Genomic DNA, 25,116 nt, shown 5'->3' with positions numbered 1-25,116 from the left:
GAATCCTCTCATTGTCCTGAACAATTTTGAGTTGCTACCATAGATTTTCCAAAAAGCTGTGATATAATAATCAATATTTATAATCCTTTCCAATATTTAAATACCTCAATGCCTGAATCGGGCTTGCGTGCCTTAATTAACAGTCTATCTTGTTTTCCTAACAGGCTCCATTAGAGATGTTTTCTTTATAGCAACTGCCTAAGTGAGGTTGGTCTTAGCAGCACTCGGTATTTATGTGAAAGGCTTATGGCTGCTGCTTTTGACAGCCTCTCAGCATTCCTCCTCGCCTATGCTTGGAATAGTTTAGAATCAGAATGATAGTATAGTAAAATAATTCACTGTGAAACTGTCCAAGCTGAGTGCTTCTGACATTTTTTAATCTCTTCTTCCATGGTTAGTGCTGTTGAGGTTTGATCTTTTCTAGAGTTAAATTTGGTGATTTTTACTTCCCTAGTACAGCATTTGGATATTCTTTAAGTAACACTGAATAATTCTCTTACTTGTACAAACCTGCAAATTTTTCTCATATCCAGAAGGAAAAGCATGAGCAAACATAAAAGTAAATGTTATCAGAAAAAAATCACAGTTAAGAGTGTCAGACTGGGGGCAAATACTGGCACACAGCTTTGCATTAGGATCACAGTCTCAGAAAGAACCCTTTACACAGGTCTTTATAAGCAGTGCTATTCATGAGTAGAAAACCGTGAATAAAAGACAAATTAAGTCAATGCCACTATGAACTGTTTAACAAACATGTATTTCCTGCTGTAAATGTCCCATCTGAGAATGACTTTCAGTTAAATAACTACAGCACAGTTACCAAGTATTTATAAATGCCACATCACTAGTTACACAAGCCATATAGAAATAGGCAAAACATCCAAGTACAAAGTGACATTCATCTTATTTATTAGAAACACCAATATTCAAATATTTAACAAGCACCTCCTGGTTAGAACACTATCAGACACTTCAAGTCCCAGCTACTAAGGAAGATGAGACCAGGAGTTCCAGGCCAGTTTGAACAACTGAGCAAAACACTTCAAAATGAAGGAAGTGCTGGAGAGTTGGCTCTGTAGTCAAGTGCTTGCCAAATAAGCCAAGAATTCAACTTGAGATCACCAGAACCCATGCAAATGCTGAGTGGGCATGGTGGCCCACTTTTAATATCAGCCTCAGAGAGCAGAGACAAGAAACCCCCAAAGCAAACTGGCTAGCAAGATTGTCTATCCTGGCAATCTTGAGTCTGGTTGAGAGATCCTAGTTCACTGAATAACAAGGAAGTAGTACCCAAGACATATCCCAACATCAATCTCAGGACTCCAGACGTACTTGTATTCACAACCGTGCCTGCCCACACACATGCAAACATGAATGCACACAGACATGAAAATGGAAAGACAAAAAGAGAAGGAGGAAACTCTAATGATCTCTAATGAACACTGTGCAGAGATACAGAAATGGTTGCAACATGGTCCTCCTTGGACCAAAGTTTATTTACCTTAACTCTCCATGGTTGTAGAATATATTTTTGGCTGTATATAAAAACTCCAGCAAATGTAAATAGCCCCATCTAGAACTCTGCTTCATAAGCCATAAGAATTTCAGAAGAATTGAAAATCAAGTAAGAAAAACCCTATAAACTATTACTACAAATGTCCACGGTTTAATTACTATCACCATTCTATCGTAAGTCAACTGACATCTCAACTACACATTATTCTCCTTCCTTTGATGAGGCTCTAAGTAAAGACAGTCTAAACCATCTCTACAGACACAATTTTGAAAAGGGGATCCAAAAAGGCAAAAATGCTTTTCTTTCCTTGAGATATTACATCTTCAGTAAGTATCATTTAAACACACACACACACACACAAAATGAACTCATTTTTAAAGTATACACTGTACTAACACAGGAATATTAATCAATAGCTAATAAAAAGTTAGTATTCATCATCCTCTGAAAAATCCTTAGCTTACCCACTATGTGCACACTAGCAAGAAAAACATACCTGTGCACACGATTCCTCAGGTGTCTTGGCACTGACTGAGTAAAGTGCTGGGAGGTCAAGCCGATGAACAGAGAACCTTTCTAGTGTGTGCAGAAGTGCTGGAGCAAGGTGAGAAGTTTGACCTGAACCTCGTTCTCCAGACAGTAACAAGCGAGGCCTGTAAGAGGTTGGCTGATGATATGGTGACCTGTAAACACAATAGTGATTTTAAAATTCTGAATATTAATATGCATGAATCAGCAGGGGAAATATTTCTATGAAAAGAATCAAACTTCAAATTCATAAAACCTATTCATCTTAGTACAGTCATCTTTTTCATTACTCATGACTCTAAAACACTGACTATCTATGACTATAGTAAGAACCAAGATGTGTAAGTATAAAATCCATTCTAAAAGAAAGAAAAATTCAGCAATTTTTCATCCTATCACATTATATATATTAACTTGGAAAGTGCAAGACTATATCATTTAGCTATTAATCGAACAGGAAGAATCCCGACAAAGAAATACATCTGGGGCAAGAGAATCCTTGTTTAAAAAAAAAAAAAAAAAAAGAGTAAAAGGCTTTTGAGAATGGACTTGAAGGAAGGAAGTCCTCTGACCTCCACACATGCACGTGTACCCACATGAACATACAAACAAAACCACAGAACAATGGAGCAAAACAGGCATTCCAGGAAACAAATAACATTAATTGAAGAATTTTATATAAGAAAAACAGCATGTGGGGCTGGCAAGATGGCTCAATGGTTAAGAGCATATATTGCTAGTACAGAGGAACAGGGTTGAATTCCCGGTACCATCGTGGTGGCCCACAACCACCTGTAACTCCAGATCCAGGCAATCTGAAGCCCTCTTCTGACTTCCATGGGAACCAGGCACACATACACATAGGCAAAACATACACATAAAATAAAATGTAAATAAATCTAAAAAAAAATTAAAAGAAAAGAAAAGCAGCACCAAAAATGTAATCAAGATGGATTTTAAGTCTTCAAATACAGGGCATTCAGAGCCTCATTTTTTTGAGACAGAATTTCTCTGTGTAGTTTTGTTGCCTGTCCTGGATCTCACTCTGTAGACCAGGCTGGCCTCGAACTCACAGAGTTCCGTCTGGCTCTGCCTCCTGAGTGCTGGGTTTAAAGGCGTGCGCCACCGACACCTGGCATAGGTAGATATCTTAAAACAACATAAATATATCCTAACATGAAATTACATTCCCAGAATAATGAATTTTTAAAAAAAAAGTTACAGAAATGGGGAGATGGCTCAAACAAAGGTTTGCTGATTTTCCAGAGGACCAGCTACCAGCACCCAAGTCAGGAGGCTCACAACTGCCTGTAACTACAGCTCCAGAAGATGTCTCTCTCTCTCTCTCTCTCTCTCTCTCTCTCTCTCTCTCTCTCTCTCTCTCTCTCTCTCTCACACACACACACACACACACACACACACACACACACACACGGACGGACGGACGGACGGACGGACGGACGGATAGATGGTATTTTAAAAGTAAGTTACATTAAATTTTGGGAAGAAATACTACGTAAGTCTAACTATAAGCACAAGGGGAACGGAACATGAAAGTATAGTCAACAAATATTTCCTTCAGTTGCTGAGGGTTTAATTTTTACTGTCTCCATTACTTGAATTTTCTACAGAATATATCATCTTTCCAATCAGAAAAAACTAAGCTATTTTCATTTGTAAAACCTCAGAAAGCTCTGTTTCTAAGCCACAATGGTAATATAAAAGAAGAAAGAAACTTATTTTCATCCATACATCTTTATCTACTTTTTCTTAAATTTAAAAACAGATTTCAGTACTGTTGTGGGAGACAATTCCCAGAAACCTGTCAGCCAAGTCCCAGGCAGCATGACTGCAGAGCCGCACTACACCAGGCTTTCTTACCACTGCCTTGTGGAGCACTGACCCAGCATACTAACACATGCTACTCAAACAGAAAGCAAAACAAAACCAAACAAACAAATTTATGTATACTCCTTGCTAAAGGCCTTTATTTTCATCTGCATGCTTCTTGAAAAATACCATATGGTCAAGTCACCCAATGAAAATATGACTATTAACTAATGAAGCTTTAAAAAAAAATATTTTAAGCCAGCACTTGAGAGGCTGAGATAAGAAGATGCTGCAAATCTATGGTCAAGTCTGTAGTCAATCTGGGACTACATTGTGAATCCAAGACTAGCCAGGGCTATACAGCAAAACCTTATCTCAAAATAAATAAAATTATCATTGGAGTTGGGGAGATTACAGGAAATGAACAGCACAGAGTCTGGGTCTACAATCCACTAAAAAGGACTCTGGACTTTTAAGTTGACATGTGCTTCAGTTTCCTCATTCATAAAATGACACCACAAATACATGGCTTATGGATGCAGCACATGTCTAGCTTGTAGCAAGTCTTCAGATGTCACCTCCCATTCCTTCATTCTCATGTGAACATCAACTGTGACGACATGTCCTGTAAAGCTTCCCTGCACTTCCCAGCAGAAATTTTACTTTCATGGAACACATAACAAAAATGTCTTCAGACTAAAAAGTAACTTGTGTCTAGCTCCACCTTATGCTTTTAGCATCAAGTCTAAGTCCTGGCATACCATAAGCAAACAGAAAATGTTTTGAATAAGTAAATAAAGAGATAAACTACTGACTATTACTGAAGCATCTAAAAAGAAAAGCCTGGTGCAAGAATGGCGGCAGGTACCTATTACTCCAGCACGCGGGTGTTGGAGATGGGAAGATGGGAGTGAAAGCAGCTTCAGCTACACAGTGAGATGAAGGCCTCCTGTCTTAAGAGAACAGGGGGCAGGCGGGCGGGGGGCACATGCTCCACAAAACAACAACTTAATTGGGAAACTAGAATAGCTTGTGTAAAGGAAGCTGAACTTAAACCCATATTCTAGAAAAGCTGAACTAAACCAATGAGCCAGACCAATAGCACACATTAAACCAGTAACTGAATGTTCCTAACAAAAAAAAAAAATCAAATACAGCTGTGGAAACAAGTTTTCTAAAAACAAAATCTATTTCTGCGTTCCTTTACTGGCAGGATCTATCTTACAACATCGAACTAAAGGACTTCTGATAATTTCCTATCATTTGCTAATGAATAATTCAAATTCCAACAACTAAATTTGTTTTAAAAAACTAAGCAACACACATACACACAGACAGGCCAGCCAGGTAAAGAGCAGAAAAAAGTATTTAGTTTGCCTATGACTATCAACAAAAAATGATTTACAAAATGCTAGAAAAGTCTAAGAAAGCTTCCCAGGAAGTGGAAACAAAGAAAAAGAAAGTTCCTAATGAGAAGAGTTGGCTGTAAAGGAACACATCAAGGGGGAAAGAAATGATAAAAAAAAAAAAATTTTAATGATAAACAAGAAAGGTTTAACAATGCATACAATCAATCAAATCAACTTTTCATCAGTGTCTACAAGGGGAGAAACTCTTAATTCAGGTTGAAGGCTTAAACTTGTTCAAAATACTTTAAAGAACATGTAACCCATCCAAACATGGTAACTCCCATCTGTCATCCCAGCACTTGGGAGGTTGAGGCAGAAGGATAAGTTTGAGGCAATCCTGGACTAACTACAAACTGAGGTATAGGCCAGCCTAAGGTTCAAAGAGAGACTATGGGGGATGGGAGAAGAAGAGAAAAGAGAGAATAAGAGAGAGAAGATAGAGGAAGAGAGAGAAAGAGAGAAAGAAGACACATATGCAGTCTCCTGAAGACAGGGGCTTAAACCTACCTGAATGGAACTTTAGTATCCTTTAACTATGGTACTGATTATGTAAATGGAAGAAGTGATAATTTAGTATTTGAAAAGCACTTAGTCTCAATCTAAAATTACAATTGCATGAAAAATGTTTATTCACTATAGTATACAACCAAAGCTGCTATAACACAGACTGGAAAAAGATAAAAGTAGAAAAGCAATAAAACTCCAATTAAAAAAGGGTAAACTAATGCTCTGTTAAGAATAAAATGTTGCAGGGCAGTGGTGATGGACTGAGAGTCAGAGAGGTGGTGTGGCCTGAGGCCACCTGCTGAGGGGCTACCTGACAAGAAGTAGAAACCAGGCCCAGCGTGGTGGCGCACGCCTTTAACCCCAGCACTCGGGAAGGCAGAGGCAGGCAGATCTCTGTGAGTTCAAGGCCAGTCTGGTCTACAGAGTGAGTTTTAGGGTCAGCTCCAAAGCTACACAGAGAAACCCTGCCTCGAAAAAATAAATAAACAAACAAACAAACAAACAAACAAATAAATAAATAATAAAATGTTATTTGTTTAATTACTGAGCAATTTCTAATTCAAACTCTCTTTAGTACCTTTGGAATCTCTAAACCCTCATCTAAACTTATCAAAAGTTGATGTACCATGAATGGTGGTAAATATTTCTTAACTGTCTATTTTAGTTCAAATATAGGAGGGACAATGAGTTGATTTCCAAAGGTAATGATCCTTCCCGAGATATATATATATATAAATTTTTAGAAATTTTTAAAAAACCTGCTTTTTTTTATTTTTTATTTTTTTTTCTATTTAGACAAACTAGAATATAACATTCTCTTTCTTGGAAATAAACATTACCTAACTAGCAACGTAATTATTAACACACACACAATACACAAAGAGACACAAGTAAAAACTTTCCAGAACTGTATGCAAACAAAGAAAAATGCCTCAAGAATATAACTACCAATAAACTGCACTGTGTTCCAAAGTGAAAATAATTTAATATAAATTACTCACATTGTAAAGTGAAGATAAGGTTTAGCTATAGCAGCAGCTGGCGATGGTTTCTTTGGTGATCCTGAGTGACAACTCGTCTCAAAAATTGATAATGTATTCTCATCTTCACTATCATCTAAAATTAGAGTTTCTATATCTGTCAAAAGAAAAGCACAAGAATTATGAGTCTTATAAATTTGTGTAATAACAATGCTAAAGCTAAAGGAAATGGGGTTAAAAATCAAGTGGCATCAGCTAATATATTATCTGGCAAAAAAATACAGATTAATCAAGCAAATTGATAACACTAGAGCATTTTAATAATTTATAAATGTAAGTAACATGAGTCTATCACCTTGATAAAATTATTCACATTTACTAAAGACTGTAATTTGGGAAACTTTGCTGTCTTAATGGTCTGGGAAATAAATGGTGCCCTCATAAAAATCACTCCTGTGAGTTCAAGTTGGACAAAACCAGCCTATTTCATATCCCATTCAGTTAAGGAGGCAGCTGAGCAAAGGCCAGTTCTTACAAAAGCAACAATAAGCAAACTGCCCTGTACTTTTTAAATGATGTGTTTCAAACAAAGACTTGCCTAATTAAGATGACATTAGGGTGGAGAGAGTCTAGGGATACAGAGGCAGATGGATCTCTGGGAGTTTGGAGCCAAGTTGGTCTATATAGAAAGTTCCAGGCCAGCAAAGGCTACTTACTGAAACCCTTCCTAAAAAACAAATAATAAAGAAAGGAAAAAGAAAAAATGGGGGAGCTGGAGAGATGGCTCAGCAGTTAAGAAAACTTGCTGCTCTTCTGGAGGACCAGAGTTCAGTTCCTAGCACCCATCTGTCAAGTAGCTAAAACTCGTATTCTAGCACCAGAAGATCCAATGCTTTCTTCTGGCCTCCACATAGCATATACTCACACAGACACATAAACATATATAAAAATAAATCTTCCTTTTAAGATTTTATTTATTATGTATACAGCGTTCTGCCTGCATATATGCCAGAAGAGGGCACCGGATCTCATTATACATGGTAGTGAACTACCACGGTTACTGGGACTAAGAGCCAGTGCTCTTAACCTCTGAGCCACCTCTCCAGCCCTGTTGCCTGACATTTGATTGTACTGTGTAAAGATATGTCACTGGTTTAATAAAAAGCTAAATGGTGAAAAGCTAGACTTCTGGACAGAGAGAGCTCTGGTTGGAAAGGCAGAGTCACCAACAAGACATAAGGGAGGAGAGGTAAAAGCCATGAGTCATGTAGCAACAAGTAGATGAACAGAAATGGGTTAACAGCCAAAGCTATAGGCCAAACTTTCATAATGAATAAGTCTCTGTGTCATGATTTGGGGGCTGGCAGTCCAAGAAAGCCTGCTACACAGTCCCTATAAAAATAAATCTTAAAAAAAAAATGCATACTGATCTTGCAGAAGACCCAAGTTTGGACCCCAGCAACCGCATCGAGAGGCTCACAATTGCCTTGATGCTCCATGGAGATCCAACACCTCTCTGGCCTCTGCAGTCACCTGCCTTCAAGTGCACATACCCACACACAAATACATGTTTAAAAATAAATTAAGACTTTAACGCACACACACACCCAAAAAACAAAAAAATAAAAAATAAAAAAAACCCCACAGAGTTAGAAAGTCAATGTCCACCATTGTGTACCCATTCAAGTAGCATTAGTCCCTCCATGGGGCTGAAGGTTACCATTCAGTGAACTAACTGTAACTAAAATTTCCACTGAGAGCACAATACACATGTCTATCAAAAGTGCCAGTTCGGTCAATTAGTGCAGTGCTCTACGAGTAAAAGACAAAGAACTGCAATTGAAAGATATCAGCTGTGGTCATAGCACAGTACACCTGTGATCTCAGCTACTCACAACACTGGGACTGGAGGATGCTTGAGCCCAGAGGCTCAAAGCCAGCCTGGTAACATAGCAAGATCCTACCTATGTCAAGGTTCTAAGAAGAGGGGTTTGGAAGGAGAGGGGGAGGCAGGGAGAAAGGGAATGCTTTAGAAAAACAAGACGCAGGACTGGGAAGACGGCTCAGTGGTTAAAGTGCTTGCCGTGAGTTCAGACCTCCAGACCCACATAAATACCATGGTATGGAAGCCCTCCTATAATCCCAGGCTCAGAAAACACAAACAAAATCCACAGAGCAAGGTGGCTAGCAAGACTAGATTATCTCTGGTTTGACTGGGTCTCACATCAATGAATTAGGCAAAGTACAATTAAGCATGGTTTCTGACATTAACTGCATGCCTCCACAAGAACACACACCAACATGCATGTGCACCCACACAGAGAACATACACATGCTAACTAACACACACATGAAAATGGAAAAAGAAAAATGTTTTAAAACCTAAACATTAGGAAAACTAATAATTTCAAATTAATTGCAGAAAATAACTTAAAATCTTTTGAGTGATAATGTCACAAACAAGGAAAGATTCGGGTGTAAGGAAATATATTAAAAAATAAAACAAACCAGAAAATACATATAAAGTAGTGGAAGACAAGGATTTATTTAAATAAAATTTAGTTGTTATCCTCCACTAATACATATTAGTTTTATTGGTTGGAAGTAAAGCATACTTTACACTTGTGAAAATGAAAGTTTATGGAAAAGGTAACAATGCCAGAAAATGGAAGTTCTCAAACAGAGAAAAAGAGACTATCAAAATCTCTCAGAATAAATGAAAGGTTTCTTTTTTATGTGAAAAGTTTTAGGTAAAGACACACACACATCATAGCTAAGCTAGGGTGATGGCTTGAATCTCTGTCTCAGAAAAAGACAAAAGGCATACACATCACACACACACACACACACACACACACACACACACACACCACAGCAGAGAGCCTAAGTCACAGGTATGCTCCAGGATAGTTGTCCATATCCTACCTGACAAAAAAATTCAGGAACAAAGTGTTCTACATAGTATTTTATGCAAAGTTTTCTTTTTTTAAAAAAATTGCAGAATCAGGCTGAAGAGTTGGCTCAGAGGTTAAGAGCACTGGCTGCTCTTCCAGAGGTCCTGAGTTCAATTCCCAGCAACCATATGGTGGCATCTGATGCCCTCTGTGGCATAAAGTCAATAGAGCACTCATCTACATAAGTAAATCTTAAAAAAACAATTAAAGTCTCCGACAAATATATTTATAATGATAGTCAAATTGATTAATATTCATGATTTACTGAATACATTCATTTGATATTCACTAAATAATGTCAATGATTCTATTATAATTCTTTGAACAATTTTCTATGTGGTATAAACTACACTCAAAATAAAGGAGAAATTAAAATAATCAAAATACATTATTTCATACCAGGCACACTCCTTTAGTCCCAGAACTTAGGAAGCAGAGGCAGGCAGATCTCTGTGAGTTTGAGGCCAGCCTGATTTACAAAGGAGTCCCAGTCCAGCCAGGGCTATATAGTGAGACCCTGTCTTAACAAACAAATAAAACTCTCACTGCTTCACCTTCAAACTTAGTAATAGGTCTTATTTGATTTCAACATAAACTTAAATTTCTTTCTTTTTCCTTTTTCTTTGAGACAAGGTTTCATATAGTCATGCTGGCCTTGCCCTCCAAATGTAGCTACGGATGATCTTGCTTCCTCCACCTCTCCAGTGCTGGGCTTACAGGTGTGCCCCACCATGTCCAACTTACACAGGGCTTCTGGCAAGCTAGACAAGCATGCTTCTCACTGACTTACATCTCCAGCATAAACTTCTATTCTTTTGTTTTTTCCATGAAAATTGGTGATTTTTTTTTTTAAAAAAAATGGCACTCTGATTTTATCTCAGGTCCAAAGTCTAATTAATCTTGAAGCTTAATTAAATTTAAAATTATGGACCATCAGGTTGAAATTAATTCCCTTGCCAACAGCTCACAATTTAATCGGCACAACTCACTAAAGAGTGTTGTGTCAATAACATCAAAATATATTTGATGAGCTGAATCCACAGAAGAATTATTATAATAATGCAGGCCCAAAGCATAAGCTGTGCAGGCAGGCTCCCTGAGTTTGAGTTGGCTCAAATCTTACTGAGTGACCTAACATAACCCAAATTACTTTCCAAAGTGCCCAATCTCCTCCTCTATACATAAGGTAAACTAACTCACAGGATTGTGATATGGATTAATGAGCAATAATTTGTGCAAGCACTTTATAATAAGTGTAAATTACTATTATTATTATGGTCAATTTCCTAATTTTAACACTCCCATATTAATATGGTTACACATAAAAGTGAAGAAACAGGTTGGGCGGTGGTGGCACACGCCTTTAATCCCAGCACTTGGGAGGCAGAGCCAGGCGGTCTCTGAGTTCGAGGCCAGCCTGGGCTACAGAGCGAGATCCAGGACAGGCGCTAAAACTACACAGAGAAACCCTGTCTCGAAAAACACAAAGGGGAGAGGGGGGGAGACAGAGACAGAGGAGGGGGGACAGAGACGGGGGGACGGACACAGAGACAGAGAAGAAACATTCACCAGGCAACGACCATATATAGGCAACATGCAAGTTCTGAAATAGTCAATGATGACTGACATAGATAAAGTTCTAACTAATCTTATGAGGAAACTTTTTTCCTGTTTTCACAATATAAAAAAGGTTTAGAGTACCTTCTTTCTTGTCGCTCTGGCTAATTTCTGCATGAGGAAATACTTTCTGCAGAACTGCTAAGATGTTGTTGAAGCTTCTTTCTAGCAATGGCCTTATAATGGGGGACAGCGCCTGTCCTGAAGACATCACAGCACGTTGGGAAGCAGGCACAATGTTCTGCATCGCATGGTAAAAGTCTTGGGCACTGAGCACTATTGAGGAAACATCTAGCTGCAGTTTATGACTGCTAGCATAGATCTGGGGGTAACGCCTCCGGAGGGCAATCAGGGCAGCTTCAGTACACAGGGCCTTGATGTCAGCTCCACAGTAGCCTAATGCACAAAAGGAGAAAAGTAACAAAGTTAAGTTCATTGTTCCAAGTACCATTATAGTTTGTTAATGCATACATCTTTATCTAGAATAACACAAATCATCAATGAGATACTGCTTTATTAGTAAAATTGAAATTGACACCTTAAAATCACCTGGCAAAAATGTTCACTTAAGACTGAAAATGTTTTTAAGTGTTTTAAATTAACAAAAACATAAATTAGCAATATTAGTACCAACGAGTCCGTATTGTATGCCCAAACCACTGACTGTAATGTACAGCTTTCTTCAGGGCAGTTTTCAAAGAATTAAGAGTTTCATTCCACTCTTTCCTCGATGTTCTTAATCAGCACTTTAACCCTAAGCTCTACACTGACACAGCTTTAGTCCTTCACTGACTTTATTGTGAGACAAAATCTCACTAAATTGCCCAGGCTGGCCTTAAACTTTTGAACCTTCTGCCCTGGCCTCCCAAGTACCTGTGATTACAGGCATGTGTCACCATTCTTGGTTTAATTTTTTCTAATATTACTAACTCCTTAACACATATGAAAGAGTGGTACAAAGGTGTGTATAAACAGAGTCTTCAAAAACTCATAATTTACTATCAGATCTGAGTGCAATAGTGGTTAACATGCAACTACCCAAAACACTGCAATTCACCCAACTCCAAAGGCATTAAAGAAATTAAGATAAAAGGAATAAACTCTCCAGTTTTCCCACACTGACATTCATTATACATCCATTTAATCCTAACAAATATATACTTTAAAAAAAAAAACTATGATCTGCTAAAGGCCCTGTCACAAAATAGAAAAAAAAAGAAGTAGGGGAAAATCTTCAGATTAGCCACAAACTGGCTTTTCCTATCAGCAATTAAAATAAATTTCACTTGGTCACAATTATTTGTTAAGCCAGCAGGGGGAGCCATTTGAACAAGTTAAAGAACATGGTACCCTAAACTCAGAAAATTCTATCAAGTTTATCTTTCTCTTTACACTCCACATTGACCTTATGCCGCTTATAAAAACCAAAATGATACTGGTAATTATGGGAAAAAAAATTCTCACAAATTAGAGTTGAAAATGTAATCTGTGAGAATTTGCCTCAAAAACTAAACAGATTAAGCATAAATATTATAACAATCATCTACCTCCCAAATAATTCTTCAGAAGAGTTAGGTTTATCACTAGACTTCTATTTTATACTTCTCCATTAGTAAATCTTCTTTAAGTACATTTTTCTTTGACATACAGTTTTTACACTATTTTAACAAAATTGAATACAGAGTACTTGCATAAAGTTAGAAAGAGGAAAATAAACAGCCATCATCAAGTAAGAACAACCACATTTATGTTTCTCATAAATACCTGCACAGTTAATGAGCACACAGTGGTCCTCTTTACAACAGACCAAACAACAACTGCAGGATTATTTAGTCATAAATTCTCCAAGAACATAAAACTCTACATCTGCCATAGTAACATACTAACTATATACATCAGCAGTATACTATTCATTCTTTCCTAATCTAGTCCACATATAATTGAGCTTATTAACAATAACAGGTCCCATTTTCTAAAATGAATTTTCAATGGATTATCACAATCAATAAACCAGAAAAGATGAGAAATATTTTCTTTACATTTGCTTGTGAGAAAGTGTTACAGGCTCATATTCTGTGGTTCTTAACTTAAAAAAAAAAAATCATCAGAATGAAGAATAAAATGTAAAGATAAACGCAAACTCCTGGGCCCCACAACAGTGAATTATAATCTCTGAGGGCTTCAAATTGTAAATATGTATTTGAGGAAATGTTTAGCAATTGCTCTGGCACACAAAAGAGTTGAGAACCACTCACTCATGTATGTTTCAGTAGACTCGGATACTGAACTAAGGGGCATGAGAAGACTCAGGCTAAAATTGCTACACTTTGGATAAACATAGGCCTCCTAGACAGGGCTCTGGCCCTGCTGCAATTCATAGGACACACACTTGTTCTCTCAAGAGTGTCTGGTTTAGAAAAGAGATGATACCGGAGGTATACTACAGGCTTCTAGGAGTTAAAAGTTGGTCTGTAAAAATGAGCGTCCATTTTCATGACCCAGACTTCCCCACTGCTAAGCAATGCTCTACTGAACACAGACAGACAGAAGCAAAGGGAAAGGATCCTTTCATGTTACTAGTAAGTTAGAATTGTTCTGAGGACTGAAACAAGGGTCAAAATTTTCTTCTTTTTTGTTTTCATTTTTTCTTATTTTTTTTTTTAATGATTTATTCAAGACAGGGTTTCTCTGTGTAACAGTCCTGGCTGTCCTGGATCTCATTCTGTAGACCAGATTGGCCTTGAAATCACAGAGATCCGCCTGCCTCTGCTTCCCGAACACAGGGATTAAAGGTGGGCACCACTACTGCTGAGGCTGTCTCAAAAAGCAATTTCAAAGAAAATGGAGGCCCACAATACAGATATTTCAGAGACATGATTTCTTTGTTTTAAGCCTCTCATTGAAAAGAAATAGAAAAAATAAGAGTTAATCTTTTTACTAATTTTACATTCCGATTACTTTCGAAAACATTCTTGACACCAGCTTTTTTTTTTTTTTAAGTTTCTTTACTACTTAAAAAACATACCTAATATGCATGCAAAAACCTCCAAGTTATTTCAAGGTAAAAGTTACCAAATCCATAGCCTATAAAAGGCGAAATTGCAGATACTCATCAAGATTGCAAAATCTTCTGTTAGGCATAAATTTCACTGAACTGAAACTATACATGTTGAAACATATTTGGGGTATATAAAGTAATATTCAAACTGAATTTAAAATTTTTTATTGTTCTATTCCTACTTGAAGACCTGCATTTGACTATTTTTAACACGAACTGGTTTCTTAAATGAAATAAATGCCATAACTGAACACATAGTCATTTAATGACAATGGATTTTTATGTCACTCTCCAGGAAGCTATTGGTATATACACAGATTTACATACTATACTGCCACCCCATGGAAAAGGGAAGGCAAGAAGTTTTTCAGTCCAGTAAGAAATTACATCATAAATATTTTTAAAGACCAAATACAAACTAAAATAAATCACTTGGAAAAGGGAGGAGTACTGATTGACCTTTAGAAACACAATATGGAAACAGACTCTAATATTCAGGATGAAGGATTAAAGTGCAGTGTGTAACATCTCAGATGGAAGGTAGGGTAATAGAAAGTGATTTTAGAATCTCTTAGGGAATTTCTAACTTCCTGAAGACTTCTGTATACTTCAGTTAAGGATCATTCTGTGAACAGATTCACAGAAAAATCTATAGTTTCCCAGTCTGAACGCTAACACCACAATATGATAAATAAAAAGGGACAAATCTCTCAAAAAGGGAAAGACTGGTTTTTTGTTTGTCTTTTAACCAAGTACCACCCTCTCCCATAAAGCAGCACAAGGCTTTGCAAAGATCAAGCCAAATGAACATGAAATGGGTTTGGCGCATGCTCTCTTATACCAGGCAAAGCTTAAACTGGAGTAGTGCTGGAGAGATTTACGGTTTCTCCTCACCAGAAGATGTCGAGGTCTTTGTGGTTCAAAAGCTGAGGGATGCTGCTTCGAGATGGAAGTCCCTGTGGATGAAGAGGATAATTCGGATGTAGCTAACTGAATGGACTAATGTTCTATTTAAGTTTTAATTATTTGATAGTGGATTACAATGATTTTTTTTAACTAAGTTGTTCTTTTGGTTTTGGTAACTTTAAAGTTTTCCCAAGTATATGTTATTAGTGGATTTATTTAAGGGATTTCTTCATAATGCTTAAAATGATCATGGAGACAGGTAGCTTTTTCTTGTTTATTTGTTGTTTATATTTTGCAGAGTCTGAAAGGAAAATATGAACCAGGTTTGGTGCCGGCTCTCTTGCCAGGAGGAAGGAGGAGGGGAAATTTCCTTTGTATATATTGTTACTTACTACTCATCTCTTATTTCAGACCTAATTAGAAAGAAAGCCCAGAGTTCCATCTCGTGTGGTTATCAATGCTCTCATCCTTTAAGACAGCAATGCTTATTTACTCTGTGGGGGAGGTTTTCTGCTGTGATGAATTGAAATGAAGTTTTATAGTTGAGGCAATACTGGCGAATACCAGTAAGTTTTTTCTTTAATAACTCCTCCCACCCAGCTTCCTTCTAGATCATAGGAATAAAGCTGAGCCCATTCGCCCTATCTATACAGCATAGGAGACTGCAGTTTGTCCCATCTACAAGAACCTTTTTCTCTTATGTTTGTTATTGCTAGTAAAATTTCCGAGAAGGGATAATTTCTAAAAGGAGACACTGTAGTAATATGAAGGATATTCAGCATTCAATGAAAGTCATGTTACTACTAAGCTTTGTTCATCAAATACCTGATATGATGAAAACTGAATTAAGAAGTGTTCAAACTTTAAATGAAACATTTCTATAAATTTTAAATATGAATGCAGAGCCATCTGTCACAAAGTTAAAGACATAACTGTACTCATTCACATATCAAAATAAGGGGAAAGGAGTGCTGAGCAGAACAGGCAATGACAGTCCAGAGAATTCAAAAAGGAGCACTCACCAACACATTTTTCTGCCAGTTCTCCTAAAAAAGCATCAGACAGTTTCGGATTCCAGTCCCTGGTATGGATCTGTAAGATGTGTTTTCTGGCCTAAGAAAAAAGTACAGTGGCATAAGACAGCACTGACTTCTCATGTTTTAGCTGCAACAAATTCTGACTGTAACCCTCATACCAATCTGTTGTTAAAAGAAATTTAAACACCTTGGCATCCACATCAATGAGTTATAAAACCTAAGACTGTAGTCTGTTTCCCATGTTGAGACAGTTAATGTTCTAAAAGATAAAGAAACTTCAGTAATGGCATAGAATAATAAGGAAATCACCAATGTGTGACAAGACAAAGTTTTACTTTTCTGCCACATCAATTTTTAAATTTTATTTAATATTGTTAGGGGGTAGGCAGGAGTGTACATGCACGTCACATCATTTCTCTCCTATGAACTTAGCACATTCCCCCTGTACTGGTAGGGACAAAAACCTATGCTTAGCTGTTGTGAGATGTCACAAACTGATACTTGTCTATATCAAAGCACAAGTCCCCACTTTGGCCCCATCTCCTAGAATGAAGTCCACCTCCAGGCGCTGACACAGTCCTGGCAGCTGCATCTGTGATATGAAAGTGAGACTATATCCAACCCCAACCCCACCCCAATGTCAAGGAACATCATAGAAGAAAAGGCAGAGGGTTTGGAGAGATGGCTCAGGGGGTAAGAGCACTGGCTGCTCTTCCAGAGGACCTGGGTTCAATCCCCAGCACCCACATGGCAGCTCGCACCTGTCTGTAACTCCAGTTGCAGATCTGACATCTATCCTCACACAGACAGAGACAGAGACAGACAGACAGACAGACAGACACACACACACACACACACACACACACACACACACACACACACACACGTAAATAAAACAGTGAAAAAAAGGATTAAGGGGCAGAAAGAAGGTAAGGGTGAGAGGATGAGTGCTATGACATGCTATTTGCGGACATGATAAAGTTATTCATGAATTCACAGCAACTATCACTGCCTGCACCAGATCTGCAAAAGATCAAGCCAGTCAAAATGGCAGCACAGATGAAGTGCTGCACAAAGCCCCATCCCTAGCTGAGGAGCAATTGGCAGCTGATGAGGGAGGAGGATAATTTTTCCTTGGAGGTGTACTACGGGTAGGTCGCCCATAGTCCAGTGAATGACCCCAAACCCATTTATTTTGTGTATATGGGCAGCACTAAGTATAGCACTCAGTGAGATACTTCTTTAAAAGGGTGAGGGGCCTAAGAGAATATGAAGTTGGGAGAATGGGTTGACAGTGAGGGAGAATCCGGAACAATTTGAAGACAGAAAATGGTGGGTGAATATAATCAAACATATTATATGAAAGTATGAAAATCTCAAAGAATGAATTAAAAATATTTTTAAAGAAAGTTGGAGGGGCTATATATGCTATGCTGACAAAGGTGAACTTAGTGCCATTTTAACCCTTTAATCTTGGGACTTGGGAAACAGAGGCAGGCCAGCTTGGTCTACAGAGAGAGTTCCAGGACAGACAGGGCTACCTGTTTCAAAAATAAATAAATAAAATAGTTTGTGGATCCAAATCTAAGTCAATAACAGGTGGTTATGCAGACAGACATCAAACTGAGGCATGAAACTATTCTGCAGAGGGTATCCTTTGCTTTTCTATAGTCCTAATTACCTACATCTAAGTATGTAAATCAGGTAATTCACCTGCAACAATATATACTCATACAATATATCTCATCTTAAAGATGAGTTCTCATGAAAATTTAAGAAACAAGTTAAATCAAACTAACAATAAAATTTCAAGTGCAATTAGGAAAGAAAGAACTTTATGACATACTAAATAACATTTTCTGTAATAAATGGCCATATATTATTCTGTCTTAAGGGAACATTCTTTAAATACTACATCTTTAAATACAACAAATACAATGATTAACATTTTGGGCACAGAATATTTATGGATATTTTAGGGAGAGGTGGCAGGAGAGATCGCTCGGCAGTTAAGAACACTCACTGCTCTTTCAGAGGACCCAGGTTCAATTCTCAGCACCTACACAGTGACTTATCTGTAACTCCAGGTCCAGGGGATCCAGTACCCTCTTCTGGCCTCCATGGGTAGCAGGCATGCAATCAGTACATTTACATACATGGAAAATACTCATACTAATAAAATAAATGTTTGTAAGAGTTTATGGGGCCAACTAGAGGCACATATTAAGCATACATGATAATTGCCTCACTGGGAGGAGAGGCAGCAAATAACCATCTCCAGGAACCCAAGCAGGAACTTTCCTTTCGCTAAGGTTATTGACATTCTGGTAAGTGCTAGAAAAACAAAAATGAACTGTTCAATAATATCACAGTTTGCTGCTATTGTTCCAGTTGTTTTAAAACACCACATAGCCCAGGCTGGCCTCAACTTAAAATTCTCATGCTTCAGTCCTATAGTGCATTAACAAGAAATGTAACACAGGTTGTTGTATTAAGTAAGATATCCCATAAGCAAAAAATTAACGATGAAAATATAACCTTCAAAGTATATGTTTTGTAACTGAGTTACAAAGATACTACATATATATGTGTATATTGTGTGTGTGTGTGTGTGTGTGTGTGTGTGTGTGTGTGTGTGTGTGTCAACAACAACAATTAAAAAAAAAAGACCTACTCTTACCCTTTGATCAGGCAGGTTGAAAAGGAATTCTCTGTCAAAACGACCAGGTCTCCTGAGTGCAGGATCTATAGAGTCAAGTCTGTTTGTAGCACCAATAACAACAATTTCACCTCTATTATCTAATCCATCCATAAGAGCAAGAAGGGTTGACACTATAGAGCTGTTGGGGGAAAAAAGTCCATGTAAAACTTAAGGAAAGAAAAAAATGTAAACATTGATGCTAATAATAATTCGGTCTTAATTGCACCACAAATACATAATAATATAGAGAAATCAATATTAAAAGTGCACAGAAAATGCAACAGACATCTAAACCACAGCAACCAAAAGGATGAGGATGAAAAAAGAGAAAGAAAAGATAACACTGAAATTGAAATCCAAGCAGCATGTGCAACTCCATGACAAAGTCCAGGAGTCAGAGATCAGACTGGCCAACATATCAAGACTATCTCAGAAGGAAGGAAGGAATTAAAATCTTAAAAAAGCAAGTCAAAGAACACTTGCTTAGCATACACAAAACCCTGGGTTCAATGTCCAGAATTACAAAATATAATGGCAAGATTATTATAAATGGCTCAGTGAATAAAGCCATTTGCCAATAGGCCTGATGATCTGAGTTTGATCCCCAGGACCCACACAATGGGAGGAGAGAATTGACCCCTGAAAAGTTGCACACCTTCCTAAGCATGTCATGGCATGCACACATGTGTACCCACAAAAATAATTAAATGTAATAAAAATTTTAAGTAACACTTTCCTGCATCAAAGGATGTAATCAAGAATGTGAAATGAGGGGGCTGGAGAGATGGCTCAGCAGTTAAGAGCACTGGCTGCTCTTCCAGAGGATCTGGGTTCAATTCCCAGCACCCACAAGGCAGCTCACAACTGTCTGTAATTCCAGTTCCAGGGTCTGACACCCTTACACAGACATACATGCAGGTAAAATACCAATGCACATAAAATAAGAATAAATAAATCATTTTTTAAAATGCTTTTTAAAAAAAGAACATGAAATGACAAGCCAGGAGAACAAGAAGCTATTTGAAAATTATATATCTTGCCTCAAGTCAAAAATATATAACTACAATAAATGATCAACGCAAATAGTAAAATCTAAATATAGGCAAAGGATTTAAAAAGCAATTCTCCAAAGATTGCATGCAAAGGGCATATCATTAAACTAAGCATATGGAAATCAAACCAAATTAGGTACCACTTTAAATCCACTAAAACTACTATAATTAGATAAAAAAGTGTTGGTGAGGTTTTAAGGAAATCATAATGCTCACACACTGCTGGATAGTAATGTAAAATGGTGTACTTTTGTTAACAAATAAAGCAGATTTCCCACTATTTAAGAGTTACCATATGACCCAGCAACATCCACAAAGAAAAATTTGTATGTGAATATTCAGAGCAAAAGTTTTCCTCATAGCCTAAAAGTCAGAGAAAGTGAATAGCCACAAATGAGTGGATAAACAAAAGGTGGTACACATCCAGACTGAACTAGGTCAACAAATGAAGAAAATCAGGCTGCTAGCCCAGCACTCAGGAGGCTGAGACAATTGGACCACCAGTCTGAGGACACCTATGCTGTGGGAAGGTCTGTATGTCAAATTGCTCTGATTGGTCAATAAATAAAACACTGTTTGGCCAGTGGCCAGGCAGGAAGTAGGTGGGACAAGGAGAGAGGAGAATTCTGGGAAGCAGAAGGCTAAGGCAGAGAGACACTGCCAGCTGCCGCCATGACCAGCAGCATGTGAAGTCGCCGGTTAAGCCACCAGCCACGTGGCAAGGTATAGATTTATGGAAATGGATTAATTTAAGCTATAAGAACAGTTAGCAAGAAGCCTGCCACGGCCAAACAGTTTGTAAGCAGTATAAGTCTCTGTGTTTACTTGGTTGGGTCTGAGCGGCTGTGGGACTGGCGGGTGACAAAGATTTGTCCTGACTGTGGGCAAGGCCAGAAAACTCTAGCTACACACCTAGGTTACACAGTTTTGCAGGCAAGACTGATCTATAAAGTAAAAACTCTTTCCCCAGTGACATCCCTCCGAGAAAATGATGAACTGATACAACATGGATAAAGCTTGAAAATATTGCTGACTGAAAGAATATGGGCAAAGGGGCCAAATATCACAGAATCACACTGACATAAATATCTAGACTGGCAAATTTACAGAAACAGGAAGTATGGAGAGGTTTCCTAGTGCTGAGAATCTACCAGAAAGGCTGAGAGCAATGCCTGAAGAACACAGGGTTTCTGGGATTATAGAATATTATAAAGCTGTGTGGTAGGCAACAGAACTCTGTAAAGATACTGAGAGCCAATGAATTTATACTTTAAGTGGGTGAACTGCACGGAGAGCTGGCACAGCAGTTAAGAGCACTAACTGCTCTTGCAGAGACCCTGGGTTCAATACCCAGTATCCACAAGGCAGATCACAACTGACTGCAACTCCAAGAGATTCAACACTTTCTTCTGTCCTGGGAGGCACTGGGCACATATGTGGCACACACACGTGTATGCAAGCAAACATTCATACACACACTTAAAAGTAAATAAATCTTAAATAAACAAGTAAAGCCAGATGTGGTGGTACATGTCTACATTCCATCAGTCAATCGGATGATGGATATAAAGAAATTCCAGTTCCAGACCAGCCTGGGCTACAGATATGTGAAAACAATAGAGGATTAGAAAATACTCAGCAGATAAAGTGCTTGTCAATTCTTGGGAACCCATATTAGAAGAGGAGAACTAATTCCCAAAAGTCTGTGTATGTACAGGGTAGGGAGTGGGGGTAAATGAACAAAACAGAGAAACAGAGCATGGCAGTGTATGCATAAAGCCATAGATACTCGGGGGCTGAGGAAATGTCTGAGTCCAGAAGTTTGAAGTCAGCTGGGCAACAAAAAGTAGTCCTGTTTCACAGAAAAATAATTGGAAAATAATTTAAATAAGCGGTGGTAGGGTACAAATTTGCCTCCAGCCAGGTGTGGTGATGTATACCTTTAATCCCAGAACTTAGGAGGCAGATGTATGACTTCTGCAAAGATGGAGCTCTGTGATTTCGAGGTCAACCTGATCTACATAGTTCCAGGACTACCAGCGCTACATAAAAAGCCTTTGTCTTAAGCGGGGAGGTGGGGAGAGTTTGCCTACAATACAAAAGGCCCCAGATTTGATCCCCAAAACTGGGGGAAGTTACAGTAGTTTATTTTTAGATGAAAGCACTCGGGGGTTATCTGTTTGTTTTCCTGTCTGAAAATGTATGGTATCTACACTTCCTTATTTCTAGCAACAGTGTTTTTCTTAGTTTGCCAACTGTTCTCAGTCCTATTCTTTATTTTTACTGCTGAAACAATTTCTGGAATACACAAACCATGTCAAAAATAATTTTCCTTCCCAAACACACTATTCAAGCTGTGTTTTAAAAAATTATAAACAAAATAAAAATATGATGTCTAGGAAAGATCTGTGATTTCTGTTTTCTAATTGGATGACTGAAAAACCTATGAAATAGGCATCATACCTGGAAATAAAATGAGGTAGTATCTTTAATTATAAAGTTATGTTTAACCATTGGTTTAATTGGAATCTGAAATGACCCACACAAGCTCATGTTGAGATGTTTGGTCCTCAACAGATGGCACTGCTGTGCTCTAGAAGTTGTTTTTGTATAGAGTGGTAAGTAGATAGAGGTAAAGTTTCAACTGAGGAAATGTAAGTTCCTAGCACTATTTGATTATTGAAATGTCCTTTCTCAAATGTTTGATGGAAATCCGATGTCTATTGGAAATCAGATAACTACAGATGCATTGGTTTATTTCTGGCATATCTTTTCTGTTCCACTAGTCTGTGTATCTTTTTCTAGCCAATAGCATCCTGCTTGGGTTACTATGTTTCTAGAGTATATCTTGAAATTAGACATTATAATGCTTCTAGTTTTCTATGTCCACAGGATTTCTCTGACTACTAAGGGTGTTTTGTAATTTCATATCAATTTTAGGGCTGTCTTCATCTAGTTTTTTGAAGAGTGTCAATAGTATTTTGAGCAAAATTGCACTGAAGTGTAATTTGCTTTGGGTAGTATGGGACAATTTAATAATATTAATTAATCAAAGAAGACTTCTATTTTTTTCCATTTCCATTTTGTCCTGCTCAATCTCTTAAAATTTTAATTTTTACTTCTATGTACGTTTAATCGTCTGCATGTAAGAACATGTGTATGTGGGTGCCTATAGAGACCAGGAAAGGGTGGGTACCCTGGAGCTGTAGTTACAGACAGTTGTAAATCACCCAGCATGGGTACTAGGACTCAAACTCTGGTGCTCTATCTAGAAGAACATCAAGTGGTCTTAACCACTGAGCAATCTCTCCAGCTCTTCCTTCAATCTCTATCAATGTTTTTTCATTCAGAAATCTTTTATTATCCTGGCTAAGGTAACTTATAGGCATTTTGTTTGTATTATGAAGCACTTGCTTTCTTGATTTTCAATGCAAGTTTAATATTAATGTAGAAAAGTGCTGTCCGTTTTGTTTCCTTTAACACTTGAATTAGGGGAAGGGGTCTATGCATATGATGGCATGCATGTGGAGAAAAGAAGACAACTTGGTGAGTGTCTCTGTCTTTCCACCATGTGGGACTCATGGACTGAACTTAGGTCCTCAAGCTTAGTGGCAGGCACCTTTACCCACTGGTGAATTATGACAGAGTTCGGATGTCAGTTTTGTATCCTGCAACTTTACTGAATTTGCTTTTAAGATCTAATAATTTCTCAGTGGAGTCTTTGTCTTCTATTTAGAGAATCATGTTATCCAACAATAATTTGCATCCTTTCCTACTTATTTACATACTTTTTATTTCCTTCTTTTGCCTAATTTTCTGGCTAAAATTCCAAGTACTAAACTGAACAAAAGCTGTGAGGTTAGACAGGGTTATGTTAGTGTAAACACATACAACTTTTGCCCATTCAGTATGTTGATGCCAGGATTTTGTCATACACAACCAGTATTATGTTGCAGTAAGATCTTTTTGTATCTGATTGATTAAAAAATTGTTTATTAAATCATTTATCTACATCTTGTCCTTCATTTATTTGAGGTTAGAGCTTGAATATAAATTGTCTCCCACAAGTCCACATATTTAGGAGCTTGGTTGTCAGATGTAATTGGTTTTCAAAAAGTGATCATGGAAACTCTAATCTAAGCAACAGATCATAATATCATGGCATATGGGAGGGGATGAAAGTAGGAGGTGGGGTCTAACTGGAGGGAGGCGGTCACTAGGGCCTCTTACTGGGTACTCTATTTTGCCCTGCTAAGTTCCTGTGTGCATTTCTATTTCCTGGTACATGAGCTAGGCAAATTTACTCCTCCACTCACACTCACTCCTGGGCTGTCTTACCACACACCCAGAAACAGACTGAGACATCTGCACCATGAGCCATATCAGTCTTTACTCCTTCTTAGGTCAGATATTTTGACACAACATTGAGAAAGTAACCAATGAAGATATAAGGTATTACGTTTACTGATCACTAGGACAAATCTCACTTGATTGGAATTAAATGTTTCTGATGTGCCAGCACTCTGTAAAAACTCTGGCACTGATGTTCATCCGAGACACTGGTCTATAGTTCTTATTAGTGATGCTAGCCTCATAAAATGGGTTTGGAAGGGTTCCCAACCTTTCAAGCAGATGGAAAAGAATTAATATTAGTATTTTCTTTACAAGTTTGGTAAATTCAGCAATGAAGTCACTGTTCTTGGCTTTTTCTCTGTTGAGTGACTTTTTCACTAATGATTCGTTCTTTTATGTTTGTTTTGTTTAATATATTTGGGTTTTTTTGTTGCTGTTTTGAAACAGGGTCTCATACTGACTGGGTTTGCCTCAAATTCTGAGGCTGTCATTGATCTCCTGATCCTCTTGCCTCCACCTCCTGAGTGCTGAGATTATACACATGCATCCCATGCCAGGCTCAATCTCATTACTTATTACTTGTCAATCTAAATGTTCTATGTCCTCTGTGTTCAATTTTGGTACATCAATGTCCAAGTATCCTTTTGTTCTAGGCTTTCCTGTTAGTT

At 37.8% G+C, this 25,116-nt stretch overlaps 1 protein-coding gene across 5 annotated transcripts in view; it reads right to left on the bottom strand.

The window, feature by feature from the left end:
- Positions 1-25,116, bottom strand: part of Atad2b (ATPase family AAA domain containing 2B) — a 140,035-nt gene that overhangs the window by 53,404 nt on the left and 61,515 nt on the right. For all 5 annotated transcript variants that reach the window (XM_076559637.1, XM_015999997.3, XM_006981432.4 and 2 more), the window contains 5 exons: positions 19,023-19,182; positions 16,328-16,418; positions 11,426-11,737; positions 6,792-6,927; positions 2,013-2,199 (listed from right to left, as the gene is read on the bottom strand). In XM_076559637.1, coding sequence (XP_076415752.1) covers positions 2,013-2,199; positions 6,792-6,927; positions 11,426-11,737; positions 16,328-16,418; positions 19,023-19,182 — 886 coding nt within the window. The remainder of the gene's footprint in view (positions 1-2,012; positions 2,200-6,791; positions 6,928-11,425; positions 11,738-16,327; positions 16,419-19,022; positions 19,183-25,116) is intronic.

This window comes from Peromyscus maniculatus, chromosome 22, assembly GCF_049852395.1.
Source record: "Peromyscus maniculatus bairdii isolate BWxNUB_F1_BW_parent chromosome 22, HU_Pman_BW_mat_3.1, whole genome shotgun sequence".
Classification (NCBI taxonomy): Eukaryota; Metazoa; Chordata; class Mammalia; order Rodentia; family Cricetidae; genus Peromyscus; species Peromyscus maniculatus.
The sequence above is the reverse complement of the archived record's forward strand: the minus strand, read 5'-3'. Positions and strand labels throughout refer to the sequence as shown.